Source organism: Silurus meridionalis, chromosome 2, assembly GCF_014805685.1.
Source record: "Silurus meridionalis isolate SWU-2019-XX chromosome 2, ASM1480568v1, whole genome shotgun sequence".
NCBI lineage: Eukaryota > Metazoa > Chordata > Actinopteri > Siluriformes > Siluridae > Silurus > Silurus meridionalis.
This window is the reverse complement of record NC_060885.1, coordinates 18,776,189-18,803,940: the sequence shown is the minus strand read 5'-3', so window position 1 is coordinate 18,803,940 and position 27,752 is coordinate 18,776,189. Positions and strand designations below refer to the sequence as shown.

Sequence of the window (27,752 nt, the reverse complement as noted above, 5' to 3'; positions counted from 1 at the left end):
TGAATAGATGGATAGATAGATAGACAGAGAGCTTTATTGCCATTGCACAGAGTACAATGAAGTTGCATATTCAAAGTCTTTATACAGATTGTGGTTGGGAATAAATAAATACAAGGTAGATGTCTGTGAAGTGTATAAACGCAAGTGTGTGTAGTGCAGATAGTTCTAAGCATTCACTGATGGTGTTTCTTGGTGTTCAGTTTTTTAATGATGTAAAAACAGTTCCTGAGTCTGTTTGTGCGTGATGTGCTGGACCTGAAGCATCTACACGAGGGTAGAAGGTGAAACAGATGGTGTCCAGGGTGGTTTTTGTGTTTCATGATGTTTGCTCTGCTGTAGCAGTGAGAGCCTAATAGTTCTTTCAGGGAGAGTAATAAACAGCTGATATTTGGGAGGTGTTGATAATCCTCTGAAGGGCTTTCCTGTCTGCTGTGGAGCAAATGGTATACCATACAGTGACAGTATGTCAGAACGCTCTCAATAACGACTTGTCAGTTGTTTTTCTTGAAAATCCCCAGGAAGTAGGGTCGCTGTTGTGCATCATTCCCAATGCTGTAGTGCTGTAATAATTATTATAGTTATAGTCGTGTACCAAAATACACTGTGCAGTGCCTATGTCATGTACGCGAATGGGAATGATCTATTTGCCGCATTGACCAAACAGGATATATCACATTATGGGTAGAATTAAAACATCACACCTATGGAGGCTGAGTCGCGGGAAAGTGACGCGATTTGGTCACATGTTTGTCTCACTGGTAAGAGTCGACTCTTTTGATTTCCAACCAACTCACTGCCACCCCCCCTAACAATTAATAAAAGTTATGGGTATTTACGCATGGACGATTACATTGTTTACAAAATCTTATTCGTGTTCTAGGCATTAAATTTTATTATCGGTTTTGGAATAAAAATGTATGTAAATTCTTATGCAAAAGTATTTACCATGTATTATGCAAAGTAACATATTTGCCATGCGTTTCTTCAATAATATTCATTATATACATGCTGCACGTGTACACTATTCGACGAATACACTTTAGCAATTCAGAAAGATCCACAGGTGCACCGTCAAACACACAAAAAAAGGCTGTAAATCGACTCATTATTTCGCCTAAAAGACTCGGTTCAAAGAATCGACACATTCTTTTCTGATTCCTGTTAGGCGCTGTGTTGGTTGTCGGCGAGCTGCAACGCGACAGATGATTTCAGAACCATTTAGTCTCAGAAGATTTATCCCGATATGTCTGAGGTTGAGAAACATGTGCTAAATTTAGTATGTGGTCAGCGCTCTGTTGAAAAATGGACTTTGCGATCCAAGAGTGTCAGTGTAGAAATCATCTCTCTAGGTTGTGTCATAACCTCCATCCAGACACATGACCGGAATGGACATAGTGCGGATCTAGTGTTAGGCTTTGATGATCTAGAAAGTAAGTTCATCCCATGTTTCTCACGTTAAAATCACGTTTGTTGGATCACAGGAAGGAATTCTAAAATATTCTGTGTCACAAGATCTTCCAACTCCTGCACTCGTGATCACCTGGTTCCGAGTTTGGATAACAGGATGCACTTTAACTGCTCCGAGTAGTTTTTTTTTTTATTAACACTGTATGGTGATTTTACCTGGTGATGGTGATTGTCATCTTTTGTGGTACAGAGGCAAATCAGTATATTCAAAGCAAGTGATTAATGTGGGTTAGAATTAACATATTTGAAGCAGTGAGTACAGTGTACTTTGATTCTGAAGGGGTGATTTGTCAAAAGTAATAAATGTGTCAAAAGAATAGATTGTCAGGGCTTAAAGTGGTTTTCGTGTTAGAGGGTAATAAAAAGGCCAAAGCCTGGACCTTGAATAGATCACGTTACTTAAAAACCCCCACCATTTTTTATATTGAAAAGAATCTAGATATTTTAATATGTTGGTAGCAAATAAGTTGATAATTGGAAAATATGTGCATTGACTGTTTTTAGGAAGTGGTAGCTCAGTGGTTAAGGTGCTGGGTTACTGATCGGAAGGTCGGGGGTTCAAGCCCCTGTATCGCCAAGCTGCCACTCTTGGGCCCTTCAGCAAGGCCCTTAACCCTTTGTGCTCCAGGGGTGCCTTATCCTGGCCGACCCTGCACTCTGAAGTTAAGCAAGCTAGGATATGCGAAGAGCGAATTTCACTGTGTTGTAATGTATATGTGACAAATAAAGGCTATTCTTCTTTATCTTTTCGGGTGCTTCCATGGAACTGCCTTTGTTTCTGAATAAATCCTTCTTCTTTGACAACCCTGGATACTACTACTTCTTTGCTCGGGAATTTAACTTTATTAAATTTGTTGCTTTTGATATTAATTAGACGGGACAACAGGACAACATGTAGACAGCATTGAACAATGTATAATGACGTCTGTTTCTGTGTCCCTTAGTCTGCAATGTGGCAGTAAAATACTGTATAGTGTACATTATACACTTTTCACAGATCCATATAGTATTAGACCATTAATAATGTACATTTTGCATGCAAATCACTGCATAATAAAATAATAAAGACAGACATTTTTTTTAACCTTTCTAGGTTACCTCACTAATCCAAAATACTTTGGAGCCATGATAGGAAGAGTTGCAAACCGTATTGCTAAGGGTCAATTTAAAATTGATGGGAAAGTATATAACCTGGCTGTTAATAATGGGCCCAATTCCCTGCATGGTGGGATCAGGGGCTTTAACAAGGTATGTAAACTGACCCGGGTTATATTTAATCTATGACAAATAAATAAGTACATTCTTATATAAAGCTGTGTGTTGGTCTCATTTATAAACACTTTATTTGTGTTCTGTTATATTCTGTCACTTGGACTGTAATGTTCAGGCTGTGTGGAGCTGTGAGCCTGTGCCTAATGGAGTGAGACTAAGCCACATGAGTCCTGATGGTGATGAGGGCTATCCTGGCAACCTAAAGGTTTCTGTTACCTACACACTGGAGGAAAGCACATTAAGTGTACAATACTGGGCTCAAACTGACCAAACAACACCCATCAACCTGACCAATCACACCTATTTTAACCTGGCTGGACAGGTGAGACATTTGCTGTTATAAATATGTCCAGAATGGCAAAATAAAAAAATGACAATAACATCAGCTAATTAAAATCTTTGAAAGTGATTATATGTACAATATATCATGTATACATTTCTAAATGCAAGGTGCATACTAAAGGTACAAAACATAATACAATGCTATGTTAAAGACGCATTTACATTTATTTTGAAGAAGAAAACCAGCAATGTTGCTTCACTTTTTTCTTTCAGGGTGCACCAGACATTTATGACCATGAAGTAAGCATCTCAGCAGAGGCATACCTTCCTGTAGATGACACCATAATTCCTACAGGTAGTTCAGTATTTCCTGTTTTTATAACATTTTGCTTCTGAGCATTTTTAGCCGAAGTGGAGGTTTACATTTTTAAGCAATACAAAAGCCCAATATTTATCTTGGGTAGAAAGAAACATTAACACATTCATGATAAATCAATAATAGAGATGCTTGAGTGCATTGTTATAGAGGTGTGACAGTAAAAGGATCTCTTTGGAATGATTGATGACCCTGGCTCAGATTCTTATCTGTACATTTCTATTAATTGCATTTATATATCAGTTATCTGTTACAGGGAGTCTGATTTATAAGTTAATGTTTATCTATTTAACATTTTTTTTTTACACCTTGACATATAATCTTGCATCCAATCTATTTGACGAGATTAGTGAATTCATTACGCATCTCTATTCACAGGAGAAATTAGACCTGTAGAAAATTCGCTCTTCGACCTCCGCAAGCCTGTTCTTCTTGGGCCTCGGCTCAGGGAACTTCCTGGCCCTGGATTTGACCACAATTTCTGCCTTTGGCTTCCAGAACAATCAAAACAAGAGATGAAGTGTGCAAGGTAAAATCATTATTTTCTTTACTTCCATATAGTTACTTGCTGAGCTTTCCATTGACTACCTCGATTGCATATAATCTCTAATCAAACGTCTATTGCTCTTATTGTAGAGTGGTGCATCCTGGAACAGGGCGTGTTCTGGAGGTGAGCACCACCCAGCCTGGTGTTCAGTTTTATACCTCCAACTTCCTGGATGGCACTGTTGGAGGGAAAGGTGGGACATCATACCCAAAACACAGTGCTTTTTGTCTGGAGACACAGAACTGGCCAGATGCTGTTAATCAGGTAATGAAATGCAAGATAGTGTGCACTGATGTTAGATGATGGTTCAAAACTCTGACCTGCTGCTCCACGTCTTAACAAAGTGTTTTCATAGAGTCATGTTCTCAAAATAATGTTGCTATACTGCTTTTTGTTCCTTTGTTCCCTTCAGCCAAAGTTTCCTGAAGCTCTGCTAAAACCAGGGGAGGAATACATTCACACTACACGCTTTACTTTCACAGTTGTCTGAAACATAAATGAAGACAAAACAGATTATTAAAGTGATTTACCAGTTAAAAAAAAGCCATGTTCAATTAAAGGTGCATTATATAATCAGCAGCTTTTTAATAAAATGCAAATGAATGAACTTTTGTTCATTTTGGTGAAATAAAAATGCAGAGATCAGTTTCATAGAAAATGTTTTTAATCTGAAGACAGTTATAAAGATTATTTTTGCATATGACACTTCTTTAAATTGTTTGCTAAATATCAGTGTCTCGCTGATATTTTACACTGTCCTGTATTTATAGTAATACTAAGCAATACTACTTAATTAAATAACATTCAAGACTTTGTTGTGTTTCCTATTCATTGTAGAACACTGGTTGAAAATGGGCAAAAAAAATAAGAAAGCAGTATCCATGCCAATTCTCAAATAATGTTCAAATTACAGTATGCATAATCTGAATTGTCCAGTTTAAATATTAAAAATAATATTAGGCATAACTGGTGGATATGACTGATGCATAATTCATTTGCATGCAAGGCAGATGGTGGTGAGAACTGTGTGCACATTCTTGAATGTTACTGGGTTGAGATAAGAGATACTATGGTGTGTATGATGCGGGAGCCTCGTGGGCAGGTAGTCAAGTCCATGCTGGGGTTCCTGATTTTCTCCTCCAGGAGTTGGTCAAGCTCCCAGCGTAGCTCCTTCACCAGCTCAGCGACCTACAGAACATGTGCACATAATGAAAGACCATTTTGTGAAAAATGAAATGAAACACTATTTCAGAATTAAGCTTGACGATCAATACCATTTTTATACTTTGCCCACAGCTGAGGGGAATTTAATATATGTATTTATTGTAGTGTAAAAACACTACGTTAAAGTAAGAATGAGCGCACTTACTTCATGTGAGGCAGCAGTGAATCGAATCCACCCGTCGTCCAGAGAGATTATAAACTCGCCGCGCTGTAGCTCCACATTGACCTTCCCCCCACCGAGCAGCACCATGGGATACATGCACACCATACTGCAGTCTCTGATAAACACGCGGCTGGTCTTCACTTTCTCGTGGTAGACCAGGTATGGACTTTCATAATGACGCACCTGCAGAGAAGAATATATTAATCCAGGCTGCTTAATATATAAAATATATAAAAATTAACTGGAACAGTCTCGTATGTTACCATAAAGTTGACAGATGAAGGATGGATGTGAACTGCTCCATCATTTTTAGTGAGGAAGCGAAGTTCCTCAGCTTTAGGCTTCATCTTTACAGCCCCTTTACTTGTCAGCTTATACTTCCCCTGTGGAGTCTGCACCTACAGTACCAGACACACAAGCATACATACATTTCACAAAAAAATGAACGAAGCATAATCCTGATCACTTGGAAGGAATGTGAAGCACACTAACCTGGACAACATTTGGGTAGAGGGCTGCACACAGCATTGCTGACATCAGCTTTGTGTTATCAGAGTTTAGATTTGCCTTTTAGAGAGATAAAGCGCACAGCAAAATATTTACGATTAAAATCAACCTCATTATAACACTGAAACAGCATGGTATACCAAAGACACCAACTTTCCTTTCAGAAGAGATGGATATATTAAGTATTTACAAAGTATTACCTCATAACCTGTAGCCTCCAGCACACCATCTGTTCCTGTAGAGCTCATCCTCTCTATGTTTCTGACCTTCAAGCCATCCTTTACAAAGCCAATATCAGAAAGGAGCTCTGCAAACTGCCTTTTCAGACATGCTATTTCCTAGAAGACAAATGAATATGCAAACATACTGAATTAGACAGCAATACTACTAACTAAATTGGATAAGAATTAGCCAGGTGTTCACCAGACTCACCTGTAGTCCACGGATAGACAGGAAGTTCTCTCTGCAGTACAGGTAGCCAGCCTGTGAACCATTCTTTGCTGCAGTACACCAACCCTATGACGTATACAAACAAAGATGAAATACATGCCAGGGGTTGTGTTAAGTTCAACAGATATTAACCAATCAGAATCACAGTTTGATTAAGTATTAATAATATAATACAATTATTCTTTTCATCGGATTCACAACAACCTTATAGGCCTGTAGCAGAGCAAGATGGTCGCTGTTGGCAAAAGAAAATAAGAGTTTTCGCTCATTGGCTTCCTCTCTTTTATCCCACGGAGAGACCTGAGAAAGAGACAGAGTAGATGGATAAAGGAGATAAAAGGAGGACTGCAAAACTAAAATCCCAACACAAGATAGTCCTCACTTACGAATGGGCTCTTGAAGGCCAGACTAGCTGCAATGGTTAGGGCTGGGTCCAGACAGCGAAAGATTGCACCCAGAAGCATCAACTTTCCAATGCGTACATCTACAGGGAGGCAGGCAAGATGCCAACCAAGAGGAGTGAGACACTCGGCATCAGTAAGTGCACCAAGAGCACAGAGTCTCTGCTTAGCTGCATCGAGACTGCCTTGTTCTGGGGGTTCTATGAGCCGAGAAAACACAGAGTGCAGGGGAGACTTGGAGAACATCTCCAACACTTTAATCCTAAAACAGAAGAAAACAGAAGCAGAGATTTGAAATAAATATTTAGTTAATTTATTCATTCATCTTCTGCTATGTACTGCTGTATATTTGTTAGTGTTCCAGGGAGCACTGTGTGTGAGGTAGGAATACTGAGTGGGACACACTTATTCACACATAGGAAATATTTAGCAAAGCATGCACCTACTGGCATGAACAAAATCATGCATTCCAATGTATTAATTGTAATTAAAAAAAAAGTAAGTGAGGCGCACACAATGAGTCTAAACACTTTTGGCTTGTTAAATTTACAATGATTTTACTAATTTCTTTCATCCCAGCTTTTGCAGAGGAAATGGGTTTTTCCCTAATTGAAGGAGATTCCAGTTTCAGAGTATTGTAACATATCAACACATTTTTTTCTTATTAACCTCAAATTAAAGAACAGAAGAGAAGCTTAAAGGAACATACACTGATCAGGCATAACATTATAACCACCTGCCTAATATTGTGTTGGTCCCCCTTTTGCTGCTAAAACAGTCTTGACTAATCGAGCATTAACAACTTTTTTTTTTAACAGTTTGAGCTACAGAAGCTCGTCTGTTGAATCGGACCACACGAGCCAGCCTTCACTCCCTACGTGCATCCATGAGTGTTGGCTGCTCTGTCGCCGGTTCACCACTGTTCCTTTTTGGACCACTTTTGATAGATACTGACCACTGCAGACTGGAAAACACCCCACAAGAGCTGCAGTTTTGGAGATGCTCTGACCAAGTCATCTAGACATCACAATTTAGCCCTTGTCAAACTCACTCAAATCCTGATGCTTGCTGATTTTCCTGCTTCTAACACATCAACTTTAAGGACAAAATGTTTACTTGCTGCCTAATATATCCCACCCACTAACAGTTGCCATGATGAAGAGATAATCAGTGTTATTCACTTCACCTTTCAGTGGTTATAGAGTTATGCCTGATTGGGGTAAGTGTTAATAGGGTAATAGTTAATTGTTTAATTTTAACCATAAACTGCTATAAAATTATGATGTGGCATTAAATAAATAACAGTCCTAATCTTATTGCTTTATAGGAATGTTACCAAAACTATTCAGCAAGGGATGTTATTTGGAAATAATTAAAGATGTTAAAATCCTGTATCACACCAAACATTTTTATTCCCTGTGCATCGACCTATTGCATGTTGCGTCTGTTGCATACTACAAATAATAAAATAGAATAACACATACCTGAGGCAGAGTTGCTCCAGTGGCACTCTCTGGATCTCAGGCAGCTGCTGTTGGCTAAGGTGGTGATTAAAGCGATGGCTGGTGAACAGATGAAAGCACACCCCAGAGGCCACACGGCCAGCTCGGCCTTTCCTCTGCAAAGCGTTGGCACGAGACACCCACACATCCTCTAAACTCTCCATACTGCGACTGGCATCATACCTGAACACGGACAAAGCATCTTTATATCAATGCTTGCTTATAGTACAATACGGCTCATGAATGGTCTCTCAAATGGCTGCTCAACTCCAACCTCTTACCTCTTCTCTTTCATTCTGCCGGAATCAATGACGTAAACTACATCATCAATGGTTACTGATGTCTCTGCGATGTTAGTAGAGATGATAATTTTAGTCACACCCTCAGGTGGCCGTGTAAACACTGCCTGCTGATCCTCATTGGACAGAGAGGAGTGAAGTGGGTATACCACACACCTACAAACATAACATTTTCAGACATCAAGTCACAATATGCTTATAAAAACTGATAAAAAGAATATCTGTCTGTATGTATATATACTTCTTAGCTCTTCTGTTGTTAAACATCCTATTGGCTTGCAGCTGCTCATATAACTGCTTAATTTCAGCTAATCCAGGCAAGAAGACCAGAACAGCACCTGTACATACACATTAAAGAAATTACCTGAAGAACTGAAACAGTTCCATCAGTATGTCAGATCATGGCATCTGTCACATGCACTACAATTGATGACATGATTACCTGGAGGGTAAGTGTGCTCTCCATTTACAATCCACTCCAGCAGACCCTCCACAAGATCCATGTTGATTTTATCCAGGTCCATTGCAGCCAGAGTTTTCACCACAGCTTTTGAGCAAGCTAATGAGTCAAAATGCGCACACAGTACAAAGGAAGGGTCAGCCAGAAAAAAATAAACAATAGATTAAATGGTTACTGTTCCATAATCTTTACTGATACATTAAATGTATCAGTAAAGATTATCTCCTTACTTGAATATCGCAGTGTGAGCTCGTGCACACCGAGTTGCTGGTCAGGGACGGAGTCTTTGACTGAATCTTTCCTTACTAAGGAGCTAAAAGACCAGCTACCATCATCATCATCCATGTTCATCGCAGCAGAATGTGCTTTTCCAGGCCTTTGATTTGGCCGACCATTCTGCTTTGCCATGCGCCGGTATGGGCTGCGGTCCTCTATCACATACCTGACACACATATTCATGCAACAACCCGCATATCAGTGTTAGGTATTTGAAAATCTGCACTGTTGACTTTTATTCAGCTACCAGTTAAATTTAGGGTGGAAATTCAATTGGTCAATAGAAAATGTATAATATGAAAATACTTTGGCTTCCAAATATCTATGACAGCTTTTTGTCTTAAAATGTATAGTTTTATGTTATTAGTACACATAAAATATAAAGCAAAATGTTTAGCTTTTACATTTTTGCTAATAACCAATCTGATATTAACTGTATGTAAATTGCTTTACAGTTTTATTTCCTTTAGGTAATGATTGAGATGGCAACCGTGTTTTAGTCATCCATGTTGTTTGTGTTTGTCCTACAGTATGTTATCTTCTGAACGTAAAACTGTATAAAAAGGTCGATGAGGGTAAAAATGCATTTGCTGTTATTACCTGCTCATTGCAATTGCATCTTCAAGAAAAAACTGTTCCACTGGGAATGTACGTCCTGAGGGTGAACAGTGATATTAATTGCAAGCCTGAAATTCATTTCTGAATTGTACACTAAAAGCATCATATGACTACCGGTACATTGAGGAGCTCTTGCCTGGTATATGGATGGTGGGGCATTTGTGGAAATAGTCTGAAAAGAGATTAGCATTGAGAGTAGCACTCATCATGATGATCTTCAGGTCAGGCCTTTCCAACATCAGATCCTTCAGAACAAGCAACAGGAAGTCACTAAAATGCGGGAAGAGATGCAGATGTCACAAGGTGCTCATTATGTGCTTGTGATTATGAGTATGTGAGATTATGATCACTGATTGTTCTCACCTCTCTTCTGTGCGTTCATGAACCTCATCTACTATGACATGTGTGACTCCACTGAGCTGGGTGTCCCCTTCTAGCCTGCGTAATAAAACCCCAGTGGTGCAGAACAGCAGTCTAGTGCAGGAGGACTGGATACACATACATACACAGACGGGTGCCAGTTTCAGTAAAATTTTAAACTCAAAATCTCACAAAACTAGCCGTAAATGTTTGGGCATTAGGAAAAGGAAACCCTTGTGCCTTCTCTTTCTCAATTTTGCTCAGGAAAGAATACTGAATAACTGAAATGTTGTTCTGTACTAATATCTCTTTGTTTGCAACAGCCCATGTTGCAAAAAATAAAAATATACTGGAATTTATTTTACTTGACCACTGGGAAGTACTATATAAACTGTTTGTACAGGGTTGCCAGCATCACACATTTTACCCAAATTAAGCTAGTTATTGAACCAGATAGTGAACCAGCAAAACGAGAGATACTTACTCTGACAGTCTCCAGACGGATCTGGTATCCAGTGGAGTGGCCCAGAGTCTCAGCTCTTTCCTGAGCAACTCTGGATGCTACAGCAATTGCAGATATACGGCGAGGCTGAGTGCATATTATGTTGGCTACACTTTCCCCTCGTCCATTTAGAGAGTTGTCCAGGATAAACTGAGGAATCTGAGTGGTCTTACCACACCTGAGGTTAAACATACACCTTGCTGTAAAAGACGATTCTAACACAACCAATAACACATTGTCGATGTTGTCATATTTTACATCATACCCAGTCATTCCACTGATCACCAGAACCTGATTCTTCTCCAGAGCATTGAGAATGTTATGTCTCTTCTCCCACACAGGCAGCTTGACCCTCTGCTCCTGCATGGACTCGTAGCGCCTAGAAGACTGGCAGAGACATAAGATTTAATTTACATGATGAGTACTCAGTAACCAACACTCTGAAACTACCAGAGTTAGTGAAAAAAAGGTGTGTAAAAAAGGGTCTAATCTCTGCCACCACCACTAAAAGCCTGTTACCTGTTTTCTCCTAAACTCTCTACAAAGCTTCTTGTTCTCCTGCTGCACCTCTTCAGCTCTCAACTCAGTTTTTTTCTCCATCCTCTTTCTAAAGTTCACATAGCTCTCGTTCTCTATGGGGACACTTTCTTCGGCATCGCCATCATATTGCTCATCTTCAAAATCTTCAGCGCTGTGTGTGTCTCCTGCAGTAACACACACAACAGATGCGGTTTGCATCGAAATGCAGCATTGTAGATACACTTACGCTACTAGAACTTTCAAGAATCTATGCCTATACTAAAATATATATACTATGATTAAAGTATTAGTTGTCCAAAGCAAAAGCTGTTTTGATACACTGCTGATTGATGAGTCAGAGACGGCAGCATGTTAATAGCTATATATGTGGGTCTTTGTAAATGCTAATAAATCATGTTGCTAAGATAGAGACACACTCTAATGTCTACTATCCATAAACACTCAGTAAGACAGATAGACTAAATAAAATGATTTCATAACATAATGTTTAATCCTAAATTTAATCTTGAATCAAATCATTTTCAAATGTTCAGGGTGGTGTACAATATTTGGTCATAAAGCTGTGGATATTGGTCCATCACACACACATTAGGGGCTTCCCCAAACTGTTGCAACACAGTTGGAAGCAAACAATTGAACTGGATTGTGTATTGTATATTCTATCGATGTTGTAGCATTGAGATCTTTCTTCACTGGAACTAAAAGACCAGCATGGCAACATAGCTGTTTAAAAAGTGGTGCAGAAGACCTTGAGGAGCCTGCAAAGAGTCTTAAACTTAAACAATCATGGATCTACATTTCTTTTTAAAGAAACATGCCATTTATTTGCAATTACTTTCATGATGTCATGTAGAAATCATATTTTAATCCTTACATTAATCTTAACTAGTACATGATTTATTCTTAGTTTTGATATTATCCAGTAAACCGTTTTGTGTATTTCACTAATAGGCTTTGATAGTTTTATAATTGTCTAGTTATTTTGTGCTTTTTATTCCCCTTCTGTTAAAATGCATCAGAAATTAACCAATCCATGTTCAATGATTATTGTAGATTTATGCTTATATTTTAAAATGTGGCAAAGGATCAAAAATCTGTCCGAAAAGACAATTAAATTGTTAATTGCAATTACCCACATTTCAATTTTAACGAAAATCATTAGCGAACCAACAGATACTTTACCTTCTGTATGCATGACTGCGGGTTTGGTGTTCTGTGCTGCATTAGTGAATCGTGAAGAAACTGTAGTACTGCTTGGTGTACTCTCAGTTGAAGTGCACTTTGTGTTAGAAATTCTTGTCGCAGTAACGATGGGTTTGGCTAATATAGGTGGTGGAGCACTATATTTGTGATGTGAAGCTGAAAGGAGCTCTTTGATCGGTCCATCTTCCTCAAGACAGGAGACGAGGGTGTAAACCACAGGCTCACCCTCTTGTGCCGCTGAAAGTGTTTGGCCAAAGAGATATTCAGTCACATTAAGACGTCCCGCTCCAGAGATTGCCTCATCCGTGCTACTGAAGGCAGCTAATGGTGGTTGAAAAGGGTAGCGGTTTCCCTGAGGAAAGCGGACCTCCAGCTGGTATACAGGGCAATCAGTACTGCTAAAACCAGGCTGGCTGGGTCCACATGGGTTTTTGTGGTTGCTTGACTCATTTGGTCTTTGGTGTTTAAAACGACAGTTCTTCCCATATCTACACCCGGATCCCTTTAAGTAGAACTTACACAACTGAGTAGATGAAGACTTCGTCGTCTGTTCTTTTTTTGTCAACTTTGAGCTTTGGCTACGGACCTCACTTATCCACAACAGATCCAGCTGGATGATCCAGACGTGGCCACTGATTCTTTCGCAGAAGCGTTCTCCAAAGATGGCAGTTAAAGCAACAGCCTCCTCCTGTCGCAGGGCCATGCATTCCTCATATGATGGAGGGTCAGGTACCTGAAGGTCTAGAGCAGTTGAGCCAAATCGTTCAGTAAACATCTGAGAGAGAAGAATCTCCAGCGTTGCTCCGACTTCCCCTTTTCCACCTCTTTCTGCTGCTTCCAGCGCTTGCCTGCTTCGCTCACGGTCAAAGCCATACCTAACACGAACAAAGGTAAATCTGATGTTTAGCACCATAGACACTTATATTGTACAGGATTCAGTTTCCATTGCTTTTACATAAATCATATTAACTCATATCAAACATATTAGCTTAGCATACCATAGTAGTGAAAAAAAATGTTAAAAAAAAAATCTGCATCTAATTTGCTGTTTTGTTGTTGTTGGTTGTAACTGTTCAAATCTTGGCTGTCTTTCAGATATAAAACTCGCCATGGTGTTTATTCATTGTATTATTTTTTTCAAACTGCTGCTGTAGTAATAATTATTTATTTATTTTCAGAATTTTTTTTAACAAACGTCAAAGTTGTGTAATTGTTGAAATTCTACTACAATATTAGTATATCCTGCATTTCAAAGAGCAAAAGAAAGAGATTCCCTGCAACAATGAAACAGATTCGTTACAAAACATGAACTATATGCTAATATGCCTGATTATGGTTAATGCATGATCTCAAAATATAAAAAAAAAAAACACAAATAAAGGCACAGTGAAAGTGAGTACCTGCAGAGTGTTCCTAATGCAAACAAGGAAACAACAGGTTGTGGTTTGGGACGTGATTCTTCCTCACTATCTTCTTCACAGACATCGTCTTCTGCACAGCCGACACCATCATCCTGAGTGATCCAAAACTGACCTTCCTCACGATGGTCCAACTCATCATACTCCTCCTCTTCTTCCTCTCCCTCATACTCTGAGCCACTGAGCAAATAAAACATAAATGAGACTTTTTTTAAATCCTCTGTCTAAAATTAGTTTGAAGGCTGAATTTAAAATTTCATAGCCAGGTGTTTTTACACAGCTAAACAGTCTAAGCGTTAAACAATTAAAATCATTAACAACATGAGACATGTCCCTATAGCCACTAACCTTTTCGGAGTATTGTACTCCTGACTCTGAAGTTCTTTCAGTAATTCCTTTACGTGTAGCTTGTTTTCTGATGTCATATGTATCTTCTGTAATGGATGCTTGAAGCGGTCAGATCCACTCTGAACTAGCCCCTCTTCATTCTGCCTGTAGCCACCGCTGGAAAGACCCTGAGAGCTGCCTCTTCCCCTTCCTCTACTGCCCCCATTGCCTCTACTTGTAAAAGCCCCTCGTCCTTTTCCTTTAGAAGGAGGTTTGGTGGAGTGACCAGATCCAAGGTCCAGGGTAAAATCACCATCATCGTAGTCGCTGAATGCTTTTTTTCCTCCTCCACCACCACCACCACCTCCACCACCTTTATTAAAGCGTCCTCCACCCCGGTTGGGTTTTGCCTTCCTTCTGCCACTCATGTCCTTTCAGCAAGTAAGAGAAGACACATGTACTCCATTTTATTGAAAGCAATTTAAATTAAATGGCACGTATCTATAGGTATTGGCAGATCTGATTTTTGTATTTACACGTTACACATGTAAATCAACTGATCTAGGTTCCAGCTGAATATCAGAGGTGTCAAACGTACACACATCCTTCACATAAATAGTACAGATACTCATGTTTTAAAATACACTGGTAAAAGTTGACTATATTTTTTTTTAATACTCAAGTTAAAGTAAAGACGTTTGCCGAAGACGAAGGTTGGTTCTAATCGGTTTTAGTGTCACACTAGTAACTGGACCTCACATCATAATAATAATAGGGCTGTCAATCAATTAAAATATTTAATCGTGATTAATCGCACGATTGTCGTGAGTTAAATCACGATTAATCACACATTTTTGGAACCTTTGCTATGTTTCCACACAGACGGCTAATGAGGTTTATACTGGAGAAAATGTACCTCCTTCCTATTCATGTTTGTGATGCAAGTATTCACTGAGATTCAGGTTTTTTAATTTGTGTCTGTGAAAAGAGCTGACCGAAATGACAGAGAGCGCCCCCTGTCTGTTTTCTTTATTTTTTTTTACAAAAGCACAGCGTTTTGTTGTTATTGAGTTTATATAAATGAAAGTAAACCCTTTACTGATTCGAATGATGTATTGCTTTAATCTGTACGATAAAAAAAGAGTAATTTATGTTCGTTTCGGCGTTATGAGGGGAAAATGCTAATGATGATCAGGTGATTAGGAATGTCTCTGTTCTCAGTCATGTTTACATCGCTGACTCCCTCTGTCTCATCAACGTTAACTATACTTCTTTTGTCTTCGTCTGAATATGAATGTGTGTGCAAAGAAAGCAGCAAGAGCTGAGAAACAAACTGGCATTCTACAGCCATCACCAAACATTCATTTCATTTACTACTACTCAGTACTATCTTTCTTTCTTACCTTCTTTCTTGTTTTTATATAACATTTAATAGCAACTGTTTATAGAATCACACACAAAATATATACTGATACTTACAAATCATATCGAGCAACAGATCCCTAAAATAACCAGACCAGAAGCTGCACTGGATAGAACTTAATTCTAGACACCGGTATTTGGTATCGCTTCCTGTTCCCACACGTGAACTTGACATTTAAAATAAAAGTCGTCAACAATTAAATTAATCATACCTCGTGTATTTGGTTGTTTCCGCACTAAACGATATTTTATTATTCGCAATTTTGTCATACTTGTTACATTTGGAGAATTTCTTCCTAACTATCATCACAAATCATTCCCACTCTTCAGTCACAGGCGCATATGAATTAAGTCTATCTGCGTATTTCTTTCTAGCACCGCGTTAACATGATTTGACTTATTTGCCATGTATCTCTTTAGATGAAATTTCATATTGCATTTATTGCGGACATAATATACCCTTTAGTTAGCTTACTGGTGCAGATTTGGTGTAAAAAAAGTGGGTTCCGGGACTTTAGTTGAGCGGGTGCGCAGGTTTTTGTATGCGCGATTTGGTTGCAGAGTTGATTCACTTGAACGATTCGTCGACAGCTTGGTAGCGCTTTAAAATATGGGTCATTAGTCGTTCATAAAGGACACGGTGCGGTCTCGTGAGACACGTGATTCCTCTGATTCCTATTATTCCGTGGATTCCTCGATCTCGCCATGAGTAACTCACGGACTGTGTCTAAAGGTAATTTTTTTATCCTATATGATCATATATGTTTATATACTATGCAGTGTATGCAGCTGTACACATGGTAATGTTAATGCTATCTATCTATCTATCTATCTATCTATCTATCTATCTATCTATCTATCTATCTATCTATCTATCTATGCGTGTATATGTATATGATCTGACATATAGGATCGTGTTAACAATTGAAGGTAGCTTTTAAAGCGGCTCGTGTGTCTCTCTGTACATGATCAATGTGTTTTTATTTAATTAAAACAACTGCCGCAATCAGGGAAACATCATTTGGAGTTTCCTGACCTCAGAGTTCTACTGGTGACCGAGTGGAAAACACTTTTTACTATGGGGGAAGGAGAGACAGGGAGTGGAGTCTAGTGTGTGTGAGACGCGAGGCGAAACCTGCATATTCACGTTACATAACACACACACACACACACACATACATACACACACTGACTGACTGACTGTCTGTCTGTCTGTCTGTCTGTCTGTCTGTCTGTCTGTCTGTCTGAGGGACACAGAGACTAACTATGAATGTTGTTGTTCCTGTTTAACAGGTGAACTGATAACTGCTCTCTCGGTCACTGCTGGAGCCATGGCCGTCGGCTTCCTGATCCACAAAACATTATTTTCCAAATCTAAATGTGTGAAACCCAAAGTGAACCTGGATCTTCAGAAAGACAACCCCAAAGTGGTGCACGCTTTTGATATTGAGGACCTGGGAGATAAGGCTGTCTACTGTAGATGTTGGAGATCCAAGAAGGTAATACCCAACAATATACATACTGTATGCCAAAATGGCTTTCCCCTGACCCCTTACTTTTAAACACCTGCCTCATAGTGATGTCATGGGTGCTTTTGAAAGGGGCAACAAACAAAACAATAAATTTTACCTTTGTTTCATTTATTGAGCGCCTGTTCCACCTCCAACTGAAAAGATAACTTTGTCTGGAATCTGGAAAAAAAAAAAAACAACAATGCTTGCATGCATCTCAGAAAGTACACTTCAACCTAACCTTCTCAAAACAGGCTTATACGCCTGTTCATAAAATATTGGAACGGCAAGACAAATTCTTTGTTTTTTCTCAAAACATTTGCATTTCAGATAATGAACATGAGATAATAGAGCAGGATTTCAGCATAAGACTTGTTGGACAACTTAGCACATCGCACCTTCTGTTTGAACACCTTTTGTTTCTTGTTTCTTTTGCCCTTGTTATGAAGGACATCTGGCTCGAAGGACCAATTTTTAGGAATTTTACTATTGAGGTTGAAGGACCAATTGTAAGGAAGTTTCACTATCTGGCTTGAAGGACCCAATGTATGGAAGTTTACTATCCGGTGTACGCTGATCAGGAGATTGTACTCGCTCCTGCGTGTCAGTGAAAACACGGTATAGGATTCAGAACACTTAAACTTTATTGGGTTTAGGATTTGATCGTGTGTGTGGTGTGATTCATACTGTTTTCTGCTAGCTGCTGTTCGATGTTGAAATGACGGCTGCTTCTCAGTGTTCTGGCCTTTTGAACACTCGGTCGAAGGCGAGGCAATGTGACGTCACATAGGTAACTTATCAGGAATGGTAAACTGTGAATCTCCCTCTAGTGGTAAAGCGTGGAAATACATCATGAAGGGGAATGCTTTACTAAAGCCCTGTTTGATTATTCTTTCAAAACAGTTTTAAGCTGTAATTGTCTGTTCTTAGCTTGAGCTCTGGGTTGTATTTGTACTAAAAAAAAAAAAAACCCACTGGCATGGAATGATAAATCATTAGGTCTTTTAAGTAATACAACAGCAGGTGATGACTACAAGATTGTGAAGAAAACACTAAAACCACCAGCCAGTAACACCACCAACAACCTCAGCAGGGCAGGGTTGAAGGCATCACATGAATCCACTGTTTGACGTACACTTCGAGAGCAGAAATATAGGGGCCATACTGCAATAAGATATGGAAGCAGGAGAAGATGAATTAAATGATGGAAAGGCCAAAGTGTGGTGAAGGAAGATGCATGGACAAGCATGGTAGAGGCTTGGGTGAAGGCTTTTTCATGACTGCTTCTGGGACAAGCTCACTAATCTTTACTGATGTAACTCAATAACGGGATCAGAATGAATTCCGAAGTCTACAGAAACATATTGAGTCTCAGTTGTTTCAGTGAACTGCATCCAATTTAATTGAGGAAAAACTCGGGACACACTGTCAACACAACAAAGGACTTCATCAAAAAAGTGGAAGGTTTTAGAAAGGCCAAAGCACTCGCCAGACTTTAACTCAAATGTGGAAAGCTGCTCCTCCTGAAGGATAGACATAGCAAGGAGAAATGCTTCAAAACAAATAACTGAAAGAGAAGAAGTGTTACAAACCTGGAAAACATCACAAAATAATAATGAAACAATTTATTGATTGTCAGTTGATTATTTTTTTACTTTGACCAATAATTTTACACATATAAAACATATAGGGGGTCCGCCAGCTTTCATCTCATATTCATCTTCTGATGTCAAATGCAAATGTCTTCTTTTTGTAGAAAAAATAAAAGAACAAGAGTTTTGCAGGGGCCTGTATATAATTTTCCTTGCCTATTTCATGTTAGTTTGTTTCTGTCTGGCAAAATACAATTACAATTAATTTTTTTTGTTTTTCAGTTTCCATACTGTGATGGTGCTCATGCAAAACACAATCAAGAAACAGGGGACAATGTCGGACCTCTGATCATTAAAAGGAAGGATGCATGAGTGTGAGAGTTGATGTACACAGAGTAGACATTTGCAATCCCAAGTGATGCACTGACAGAGATTACTATATATTTTGCCTCATACTAAAATTTTGGGTTTTCTTGTTATAGCTGCCTGTGTCTGAATGTCTGTACATGCTTCATTTTTTTTTCTTCTCCATCTTGTCTAAGTGCAGATGTAAATATTGAGAAAATACCACCACATTGTACCTTAATGTTAGTGATGAAATTAGCACTACATTTTTCACATAGTTTTTCCTGCACACTAGCTGCTTGTTGTAACCAACGGTGACAAAAGCACTTGAGTGAATGTGGCATGACAAGATTGTATGTTTGAAAGCCATAAAAATAAATGAACCAAAAAAAATACATAAACTGTATAAAAGAACAAATGTTTGTTTGTATTTTTCTCTGCAGTCTCTCAGTAATCTAATCAAAAGACAAGTTTAAGCAGGTCACAAAATAGAAAATAATTTGTCCAGTTTAGGCAAAATATAAAAAAAAATATATATGATGTAATACAAACGTTAAGTGCTGAGCACAGGAGGGTGAAATCAGATTTGGTTTATTTGCTTAGTTGAAAAATTGTGCTGTAATAATATACCAGGAACTGATGATACAGATGATAGAAATCACACAAGTGATTTGATAATTGTTTTATTTATACATATATATGCCACAGGCCACATGGACTGTTTCAGATAACCATGGGAATTTTTAAAAAACTAAGACTAAATGCCCAAAATTACAATAAGCATACATACAGGTACAACATTTGAGTTTTGTCACTTAACAAACAATAATAAGTCGAAACTACTTATTTATAAGTAAAAAATGCTGTGGTAATGCCTGTGCCGTGTGTTTTTTTATTATGATTTTACTATGAGAATAAATCATTCCTTAAAACTGGACTTTGACATACAGTATGTGGTTCTGTGTTCCACTTGTCTCAATGTGCTTCCCTGAAGTGTATTATTTTTGTATAACCTTTTAAACAAAATGTTTTATTCTTCTTATATTACAATGATTTAAAAATTATAACAAGTATTGTAATATTGTATCTTGTTAATCTTGTGTAATCACTTCATTGTCTCATTTATTGTATGCTATAGCAATGATAAACTCATTCCCTCACTACCTCACTATATTTTTCTCTCTGTCTTGTTTAAAAACAATGCAGCCTGTTACTTTACTGATAAAACCAGAAAGTGTACTTCTTTCTTCGTCCAAAACGCTTTCCTCTGGTGGGAAATTTTACAAAGCACAGTCACTTTTGCAATTACATCTGAGAATCCCTCCATAAATGTCATATAACAGACCCCTTAAAAAGCATAACGTATGATTATAAAATGTGTTAAATATAAAAAACACTAAAATGTTTAACCTTGGATTATATGGTGTCCAATATACAAATCCCTATAAATGTCCCTGTTACTATGCAATATATATATATATATATATATATATATATATATATATATATATATATATATATATATATATATAGTACTGTATTAGAATATGTGCATTGATATAAAATAATTGTTAATGTTACAGCCAAAACTATTCTACAAAAATAATTCACACCTTCTGTCTGTGTTTAAAAACATACTACTACTTACCTACAAAGCACTGATTCTTCTGCCATAGATGATTATCTAGAATAATGCAAATTTCATTAGGAGGTAAAACCTTTTCTGACAAAGTCTATCAGGCATTTAATGGCCATCCAGCAAATACTCAGGGCAAAATCACAGGCTTGGTAGATGCATTTATTCATTTAGACATTCTGCTAACAGCAAAGATACAAATCTGGTTGCTCATTAATACAGGTGGAGTGTATGGTAAACAGGTTAGGATATCAGTTAGGCCTAACATGTAATCCTGCTGTTATGTGGCAACATCCTGACACACTTATTAAGCCATGATATCTCTAAACTGCAGGAAAATCTTGATTGAATATAATACTCCCCTCCTGCTCTGGTTCTCTTGCTTCCTTTTCTTGGGGCTATTTGCACTTTTGATTCCGATCAGATGGTATGAATCATCCAGATCTCACCTGGATACCCTAGAGATAAAACCTGCCTACTGCACTGTATAAATGCTGCAGTGAATTCGAGTTAATTTCTGAACTTATATTCACAGCATGCCCATACCATTCTGTATCTTTTCAAAACATTAGCTGCTTTTTGCCTTGTATGTTCTATAGGAGTGTACTGTAATGATCACAATCCTATCTGCTGTCACCCAGAGGAGATTATGATCCCTTTTGGTGCTTCTCTTAATGTTTCTTCCTCATGTCCTCTCAGTGGTGTTTCTTGGTCCCTGTTGCCTCTGGCTTGCTCATTAGCAATCTAGACCTAGACTCAAAATTCTGTAATGTTGACCGTGACTATGTCAACTGTTATGAGCAATGGTCTTATAAAACTGAAATGAACTGTACCGAATATTAGGAATTGCAGAGTAATTAAGCACTTTCTCCTTTTCATTGCCCTTTGTTGCCAACATTGCATTTGCTGTGAAAACATTATATTCCCCTTAACCCACAACCAATCCAACCTGGTAAAACTGCTTATGCTTATTATTTAGTGAATGCAAACCCAACATAACTGGGTTTAGAGCATTAATTTTAATTTGACAGCAGGTGGAATCTTAACAAATTATAAAAATTTAAAAAACTTACTTTGTGCGAATGTTTTTGCTAATTCAGTTTTGGGGGGGTAGCAGATGCATTTTAAACACCAATAATCAGCATACAGTTTTGGGAAAAGCAGTAAAAGTCACTTTTCACATGAAAACATCAAATAAGAATAACTTTTCATACTTGGGTACAGTTGAACCTATGGTGCAGTTATATAACCTTCAGCTAGTGAACAAAACTCTTTACAGACATTATGCTCCCATGCTTGTTGAAAAAAGCCTGACACTGGAGAGTCATTTTCAAAAATGTAGTTACTGAAAACTATACTTGAAGGCAGCGTCTGTTTTCTTTCAGTTGTTCATTACTACAGACATGATCATATATTAGAATGAGAGCAGTGGGTTATTTGGTTTACAGTAATGTCGGAGCTGCTGTGAAAAATGTCAACACCATCCCTGTGGTATTAAGCGAAACTCTGTTCGAGTTTGTAACGTTTCAATTGAAATATCGTTAAAAAGTGTTAACATTTTCTCTTCTGGTCTCCATGTGTTCCTTACTTTCAAAAACCCCCAGGACTGATTGTATGAATGAGCATTAAAACCGCACCGAAACTCGAGCCAAAGACTAACGATTACTCCCATGTTAGAGGCAGTCACACTCCGAGTAATAGTTTTGGGGTGTGAAGTCTTGAGAGACTCGTTTGGCTAATAAATAATGAATGAACTTTAGCAAACAGGACAGTTGTAGAGCTTTGTGTTGCTCTTTACGAGGAAGCGGGGTGTGGTCGCTGGGATTGGAGAACTGTTTGAAGGAATCTGTGTAGCTATAAATCTTCCGTCGGTCAAAGTTGGTCTTGCTTATCTACATACAGGCAGACACCTACGTGAGGTGTGTGACTTCCCGGTAACATGAAGCTCAGAGTAAGAGAACACGATTACGGTATGTGATGTGATGTGATAGGTAGGGCTGGAGTTCACAATGGCTGCAGAAAATCAGGTATTAAAGTCATGTGTAGGTGCAGGTGATGAAGTGCGACATGAACACGAAGCAGGATGGAAGAGCAGGAGAGCAGAGCGCGCGCGGGATCCAGTGCCTCTCTCTCACCAGGTGGCTGGACACAAGTACGGCATCCATAAAGTCGGTCAGTAATTCCCTTCTTCTCTTTGCCTTGTTGGCTTTATTCATCTAAAATCAGAATATACTGCGTTATTGCTCAGTAAACTCTTTTAAAACCAGAACAAAATGCAAGTTGTTTCACTTAGAGTTACAAGCGTGGGACCAGCTGCTCTGCTGAAAACTCCACTCTCCCTAATAATGTTTTATTTTAATTATGTATGTCTGTAAAACATATCATATTTAAGATAGAAATCAAGGATTGTGTGTGTGTGTGTGTGTGTGTGTGTGTGTGTGTGTGTGTGTGTGTGTGTGTGTCAGGGAGAGAGATCTTTAAAAAATAATCTGCTCTATATGTTTAGCGAAATACATTTACAGACAATAGAGACCAAATGCTGTACTAAAAACCTTTTTGGCTGTATTTGAATTGCTGTTAGATCATTTCAAATGTTTTCGAACAAAGCAAGAACAAAACCCCAACCCGAAAATATGTATATTGTATATTTACATATATATGCAATACATTTACATTTGTTTAGAGTATCAGAACTTTCCTACACAGTTTTCCTGTATCTTTACATTTATAGCATTTGACAGATGCACTTATTACTTACAATGGCTTTACAATCCTTAAGGCTTTAAAGAGTCAAGCATTTATTTTTGAAAACCATTCTAATGTATTGTGTTGCATTAGGTCTCGCTCAGGTTTTATGGTTGGTCTTAAGAATTGTTTGCGTGTATGTCTAAATGTTCAGGTATCCTACAGAACTTTGATGGCACGGTACTGAAACAGCTACAGCCTCCACCCAGAGGCCCATGCGAGATGCACTTCTACAAGCAGGTATTATCCACAAATTCAACATTATTTAATTTGCCAATGCATCAGTAATCCAACACATTTTAGTATCACAGTTTTTACACACAAGTATACTGAAAATAAAGTGTAGGTTAGATAAAGTCAACCCTTACCTGATTGTGTTCTTTCTAGGTGTTTGCTCAAGACTGTAAAGATCCACACCTGTTGGCCTTGCAACAACACCTACCCAAATACCATGGCACATGGTCAACTCCAGATAAACCAAATGGTGAGACAGGATATGACTGTTCAGTATTTACCTATCTGGAAAGAAAGGTTAAAAAACACACATGAATGTTGTGTTCAGGTGTCAACCAACCTTCGGCTATGTAATGTATAAACAACAGCTTCCAACAAGCAACACAAATCTATGGCTAGGTTTACTTTACTTCAGGTTTTATTATAGACTGCAAATTCATGTTGACGTGTGACGAACGGCTGATTTAATGAAGTTATTCCTTAATAAATAATTGTGTCTTTGGTTAATGATTTATGTTGGAGTCTCCTTTCAGTAAATGGGCTATGTTTGCATAGTTGACATGATGTCCAACTGGAACAGGATGCTGTAGCAGAACCCCTGTTTTATCTGGGAAGTGAGTGGAATGTAAGCTGAGCGGGACATTATGGGTAGAGTATATTCCTTGACATGTCTATGAGTCAGTGCATGAGTCAGCATTTAAAGAATAAATGCTGTGTGTGTGTATGTATGTGCTTGAAGGGGTGTGTGCATGAAGAGAGACAAATAGAGAATGGGAGAGAGAGAGAGAGAGAAAGAAGGGGTTGTTATTACAGAGTAGTTGTACTTAGTCTTGTGCTATTTGCATATATGTTAATGTATAACTTTTTAAACTTTGAACCTTAAACGATCCTTGCAACAGCCCACAGTAATACAATAAAGCATTTTTCATGGAGACTCTAATCAGTTGATTGTGCTGCAGCCTAGCATTGAAATTGCATTAACTAAGTACTATTACAAGTTTACTCCTCATGTTGAACAAGATCTAAGTACTATTACAAGTTTACTCCTCATGTTGAACAAGAACAATAAATCTAAATAGAGGAGATAATACCGCTAAGTCAGATTTGTGCATAGTGCACAACACAACTAATCATACCAAAAGGCAAATTTGTTCATGCAGTAAATCTGTGAAACTATTCTTCTCAGCTGTGCATTTTTTTCATAGAGCTATATCTGAAGCTGGAGGATGTGGCCGGGAAATTTGTACGTCCGTGCATAATGGATGTGAAGATTGGGAGGAAAAGCTATGATCCATTTGCCTCACAAGAGAAGAGGGAAGAGCAGATTAGGAAGTATCCTCTAATGGAAGAGATTGGTTTCTTGATTCTAGGAATGAGGGTGAGCGTGTTTTTCTATATCTAATCTTCATTATTTGCATTACTTGTTATCCAGTTTTTAATAATTGATTTTATTTCCTTAAATATCTGTATAATCTTCAGATCACATGTAAAAAATATCAAATAGTCACATTTAGCTTCAGAATTAAGGTGCTATTGTTAAAAATAATGTTAAAAAGCCTATCATGATCTCAAAATGCACACAATGTTTTTGCATGGCTTGGATAAACATTGTTTTGGCTGATAAATCTTCCAAAAGTATACCAGATCGGTGCAGTATATTTTGGACAAAATGTCCATCAACTGTGCAAACGAAATGCATCTGGTGCTGTAGGAGGCGAAACCAGTACATTCATAATTTTTTACCCATTTATGGCTCCAAATAACAACAAAGATGCAAACAGAAATGTTATTAATGCTCTTAATTAATAATCTTTTTTAGTCTTCATGTCTCCTTTGCTCATTTTCAGGTTTACCACATAGCTTCTGGAGCCTATATTAGCCATGAACAGTTCTATGGACGCAGTCTTACAAAGGAAACACTCAAAACTGGTATGAATGAGATTTGCTTGGCTGCAGAGAATAAAGGAACAAGTTGTTCACATTTATTACTCTTAGTTGCTGAAAAAAAATAAATACTCCATTCATATAGATTCTGTGCAGATATTAAGTATTGTATTCTGTTTTTATTTTTCTCTACAGGATTAGCTACATTTTTTCATAATGGAGAGGAGCTAAGAAAAGATGTCATTTCCATAATTATTAATAAAATCCATGACATCCTGCACTGGTTTGAGGGCCAGAAGCAGCTCCACTTCTATGCCAGCTCTCTGTTGTTTGTGTATGAGGGCTCTCTTCACACAGCCAATACAAAGAATAAAATTGAAGCTCTGAAAGGACAGAGATATCGACAAGCTGAGTCAGAGAACAACAATGCTCAGCTCACCAACTCAAAGTTGAAGAGTTCCTGCAAGCAGGCAAACTGTATTAGCATTCACAATGCCATTCACCATGTGAAGAAAGTGAATGGGTTTGGGTCTCACTCTCTACATCACCAGGGTAAAGGAATAACAACTGACATGTTTGAAGAAAAAAACACTGTGTCTGAGAGTTCAAAAGGAGGAAAAGAAGAAAATGTGGAGGTCAGGATGATTGATTTTGCCCACGTGTTTCCCAGTGACAGCTCAGATGATGGCTACATATATGGACTGAGGAGCCTCCTCTTTTTTCTGGAGCAGATTCTGCAAGACTGATTATATGTCCTCCAAGTTTAAACCATGTTATATAGCTTAGAAAACATCTATAGACATTTTTCTATCCAGTTTTTCTCAAAGTTCATCGTGTAAGGATGTTGAAATAAGGAGGTGGCATCAGTCATCTGTTATATTATGAATTATACAATAAATATACTTATGATTCTACACAGTTTCTGATGGTGCTAGAATGCAGGATGGGTTTTAACTCTGGAAATCACCACAAAAAGCGAATGTAAGTGACACTGAATGTATTTTAATTTTATTTTCGAAAAATATTACTGGAAGATAAAAAAAAAATGATTTTAGAGTTCAGCTTTGATGAATGTTTAAGAATAAGAAGGCATTTAATTGATTAAATTATTATGATGTTCTTTATATTTCAGCACAACAGTTTAAATTGAACTCAATAAATCGTCTATATTAGGAGTGAGTTGTCTATTTTTTTAATATGACTTTAAGTGATTCCTTTGACTCAGTTAATACATTTTTTCATTCTGACTGAAATGAGCTGACTTTGAATTTATTTTTTTCATGTTTATAGTTTGTATTAAAGTAATTCTTGGTAGGATCACTTGGTGGCACCAGACTCTCTTGCTTGGTTTACTTAATGGGTTACACAGAGTGAAAAGCACGAGTCTTGGCAAAACAAAGGGTGGAACAAAGTGCATGCTTTGCCACTGACAGGAAAATGTGTCATACTAAAATTTTAGTGACCCAAATTCAATCATTTACGAATGGATCAAGAGCTATAATTTTCAAAAATGATCATGATAGTTACTGTTTTAAAACCATTCTCTCAGTGGAGAAATGAACGTGTATGTGTGTGTTACACTCTCAAGGTTTTAAAACCTAAATGATATCATTATTCATGGCCTGAGTGACAGCATACCGAAATTGTTATGACAGCACATGCAGCGTTGAACCTTCTGATGGAATCGTGTGTGGGTGCAAGTGTTAGTTTGCGAAGGGAAGTGTATGAAAGTGATAATGTGGAGGAGGTAAAGGGTTGATGGAGAGGGTGGTGCGACAACTTAGCATTTCTAATGCCTGAATTTGCTTTGCACTTTCTTTAAATTCATGTCAAGAATTCAACCGATGAACAAAGAAAATAACTGTTAAGAGTGAATAATTTAAATTAATAGGCTTATATGGCTTGGATGATTTATCAGGAGTTGAAAGAATGTGATTGTGGGTGATGATTTAAAAGGATTATCTGTATATGAAAGGGCATAGGCAAATCCTGTTCATTTTAAAATAGCAATTAGGAAGTGCCAGGAGTATGAAATGAGTATAAAATGTCTGTGTATATGCATTTTATCTCAATATGGTGTGCAAATTATACAAATGCATACACACCTTTGTTAATACCAAATAATCATGACCCATATATACATATGTAAAGATATTTAAACATTCAAGTGGCTCTAGGATTCTTGTTTT

General features: G+C 37.9%; 4 protein-coding genes and 1 long non-coding RNA gene across 9 annotated transcripts; 3 read left to right on the top strand and 2 right to left on the bottom strand.

Annotated features, from left to right (window-relative positions):
- On the bottom strand, positions 1-733 carry LOC124376096. Its single transcript, XR_006923774.1, has 2 exons — positions 702-733; positions 1-560 (listed from the first exon to the last, which is right to left on the bottom strand). It is a non-coding gene; the product is annotated as an uncharacterized LOC124376096 (long non-coding RNA).
- A 409-nt stretch (positions 734-1,142) lies between these two features.
- Positions 1,143-4,755, top strand: galm (galactose mutarotase). Its single transcript, XM_046872140.1, has 7 exons — positions 1,143-1,430; positions 2,561-2,715; positions 2,855-3,061; positions 3,295-3,376; positions 3,776-3,926; positions 4,034-4,208; positions 4,357-4,755. The coding sequence occupies exons 1-7, from the start codon at positions 1,244-1,246 to the stop codon at positions 4,432-4,434; spliced, it is 1,035 nt and encodes a 344-aa protein (XP_046728096.1). The 5' UTR covers positions 1,143-1,243; the 3' UTR covers positions 4,435-4,755.
- Positions 4,591-17,264, bottom strand: dhx57 (DEAH (Asp-Glu-Ala-Asp/His) box polypeptide 57). 3 transcript variants are annotated; one of them, XM_046872119.1, is made up of 23 exons: positions 17,246-17,264; positions 14,216-14,625; positions 13,850-14,047; positions 12,429-13,324; positions 11,226-11,410; positions 10,972-11,093; positions 10,689-10,884; positions 10,208-10,332; positions 9,981-10,114; positions 9,827-9,881; positions 9,181-9,392; positions 8,933-9,049; positions 8,732-8,828; positions 8,473-8,646; positions 8,174-8,374; positions 6,675-6,951; positions 6,493-6,588; positions 6,271-6,354; positions 6,039-6,176; positions 5,824-5,898; positions 5,595-5,729; positions 5,314-5,514; positions 4,591-5,132 (listed from the first exon to the last, which is right to left on the bottom strand). In XM_046872119.1, the coding sequence occupies exons 2-23, from the start codon at positions 14,620-14,622 to the stop codon at positions 4,989-4,991; spliced, it is 4,269 nt and encodes a 1,422-aa protein (XP_046728075.1). In that variant the 5' UTR covers positions 14,623-14,625; positions 17,246-17,264; the 3' UTR covers positions 4,591-4,988. The 3 variants fall into 3 exon arrangements, with proteins under 3 accessions (XP_046728075.1, XP_046728085.1, XP_046728067.1); XM_046872129.1 differs by lacking the exon at positions 17,246-17,264 and adding an exon at positions 16,092-16,202; XM_046872111.1 differs by lacking the exon at positions 17,246-17,264 and adding an exon at positions 15,674-15,799.
- cisd1 (CDGSH iron sulfur domain 1) lies at positions 16,213-19,478 on the top strand. Its single transcript, XM_046872152.1, has 3 exons — positions 16,213-16,349; positions 16,910-17,115; positions 19,002-19,478. The coding sequence occupies exons 1-3, from the start codon at positions 16,322-16,324 to the stop codon at positions 19,089-19,091; spliced, it is 324 nt and encodes a 107-aa protein (XP_046728108.1). The 5' UTR covers positions 16,213-16,321; the 3' UTR covers positions 19,092-19,478.
- Positions 19,479-20,892: 1,414 nt separating this feature from the next.
- ipmka (inositol polyphosphate multikinase a) lies at positions 20,893-26,738 on the top strand. Of its 3 annotated transcripts, none has more exons than XM_046863676.1 (7): positions 20,893-22,670; positions 22,783-22,872; positions 23,600-23,685; positions 23,833-23,929; positions 24,885-25,057; positions 25,527-25,608; positions 25,759-26,738. In XM_046863676.1, exons 1-7 carry the CDS (start codon positions 22,640-22,642, stop codon positions 26,307-26,309), a joined length of 1,110 nt encoding a protein of 369 aa, XP_046719632.1. In that variant the 5' UTR covers positions 20,893-22,639; the 3' UTR covers positions 26,310-26,738. The 3 variants fall into 3 exon arrangements, with proteins under 3 accessions (XP_046719632.1, XP_046719624.1, XP_046719615.1); XM_046863668.1 differs by having other exon boundaries at positions 22,747-22,872; XM_046863659.1 differs by having other exon boundaries at positions 20,894-22,872.
- Positions 26,739-27,752: the final 1,014 nt, after the last annotated feature.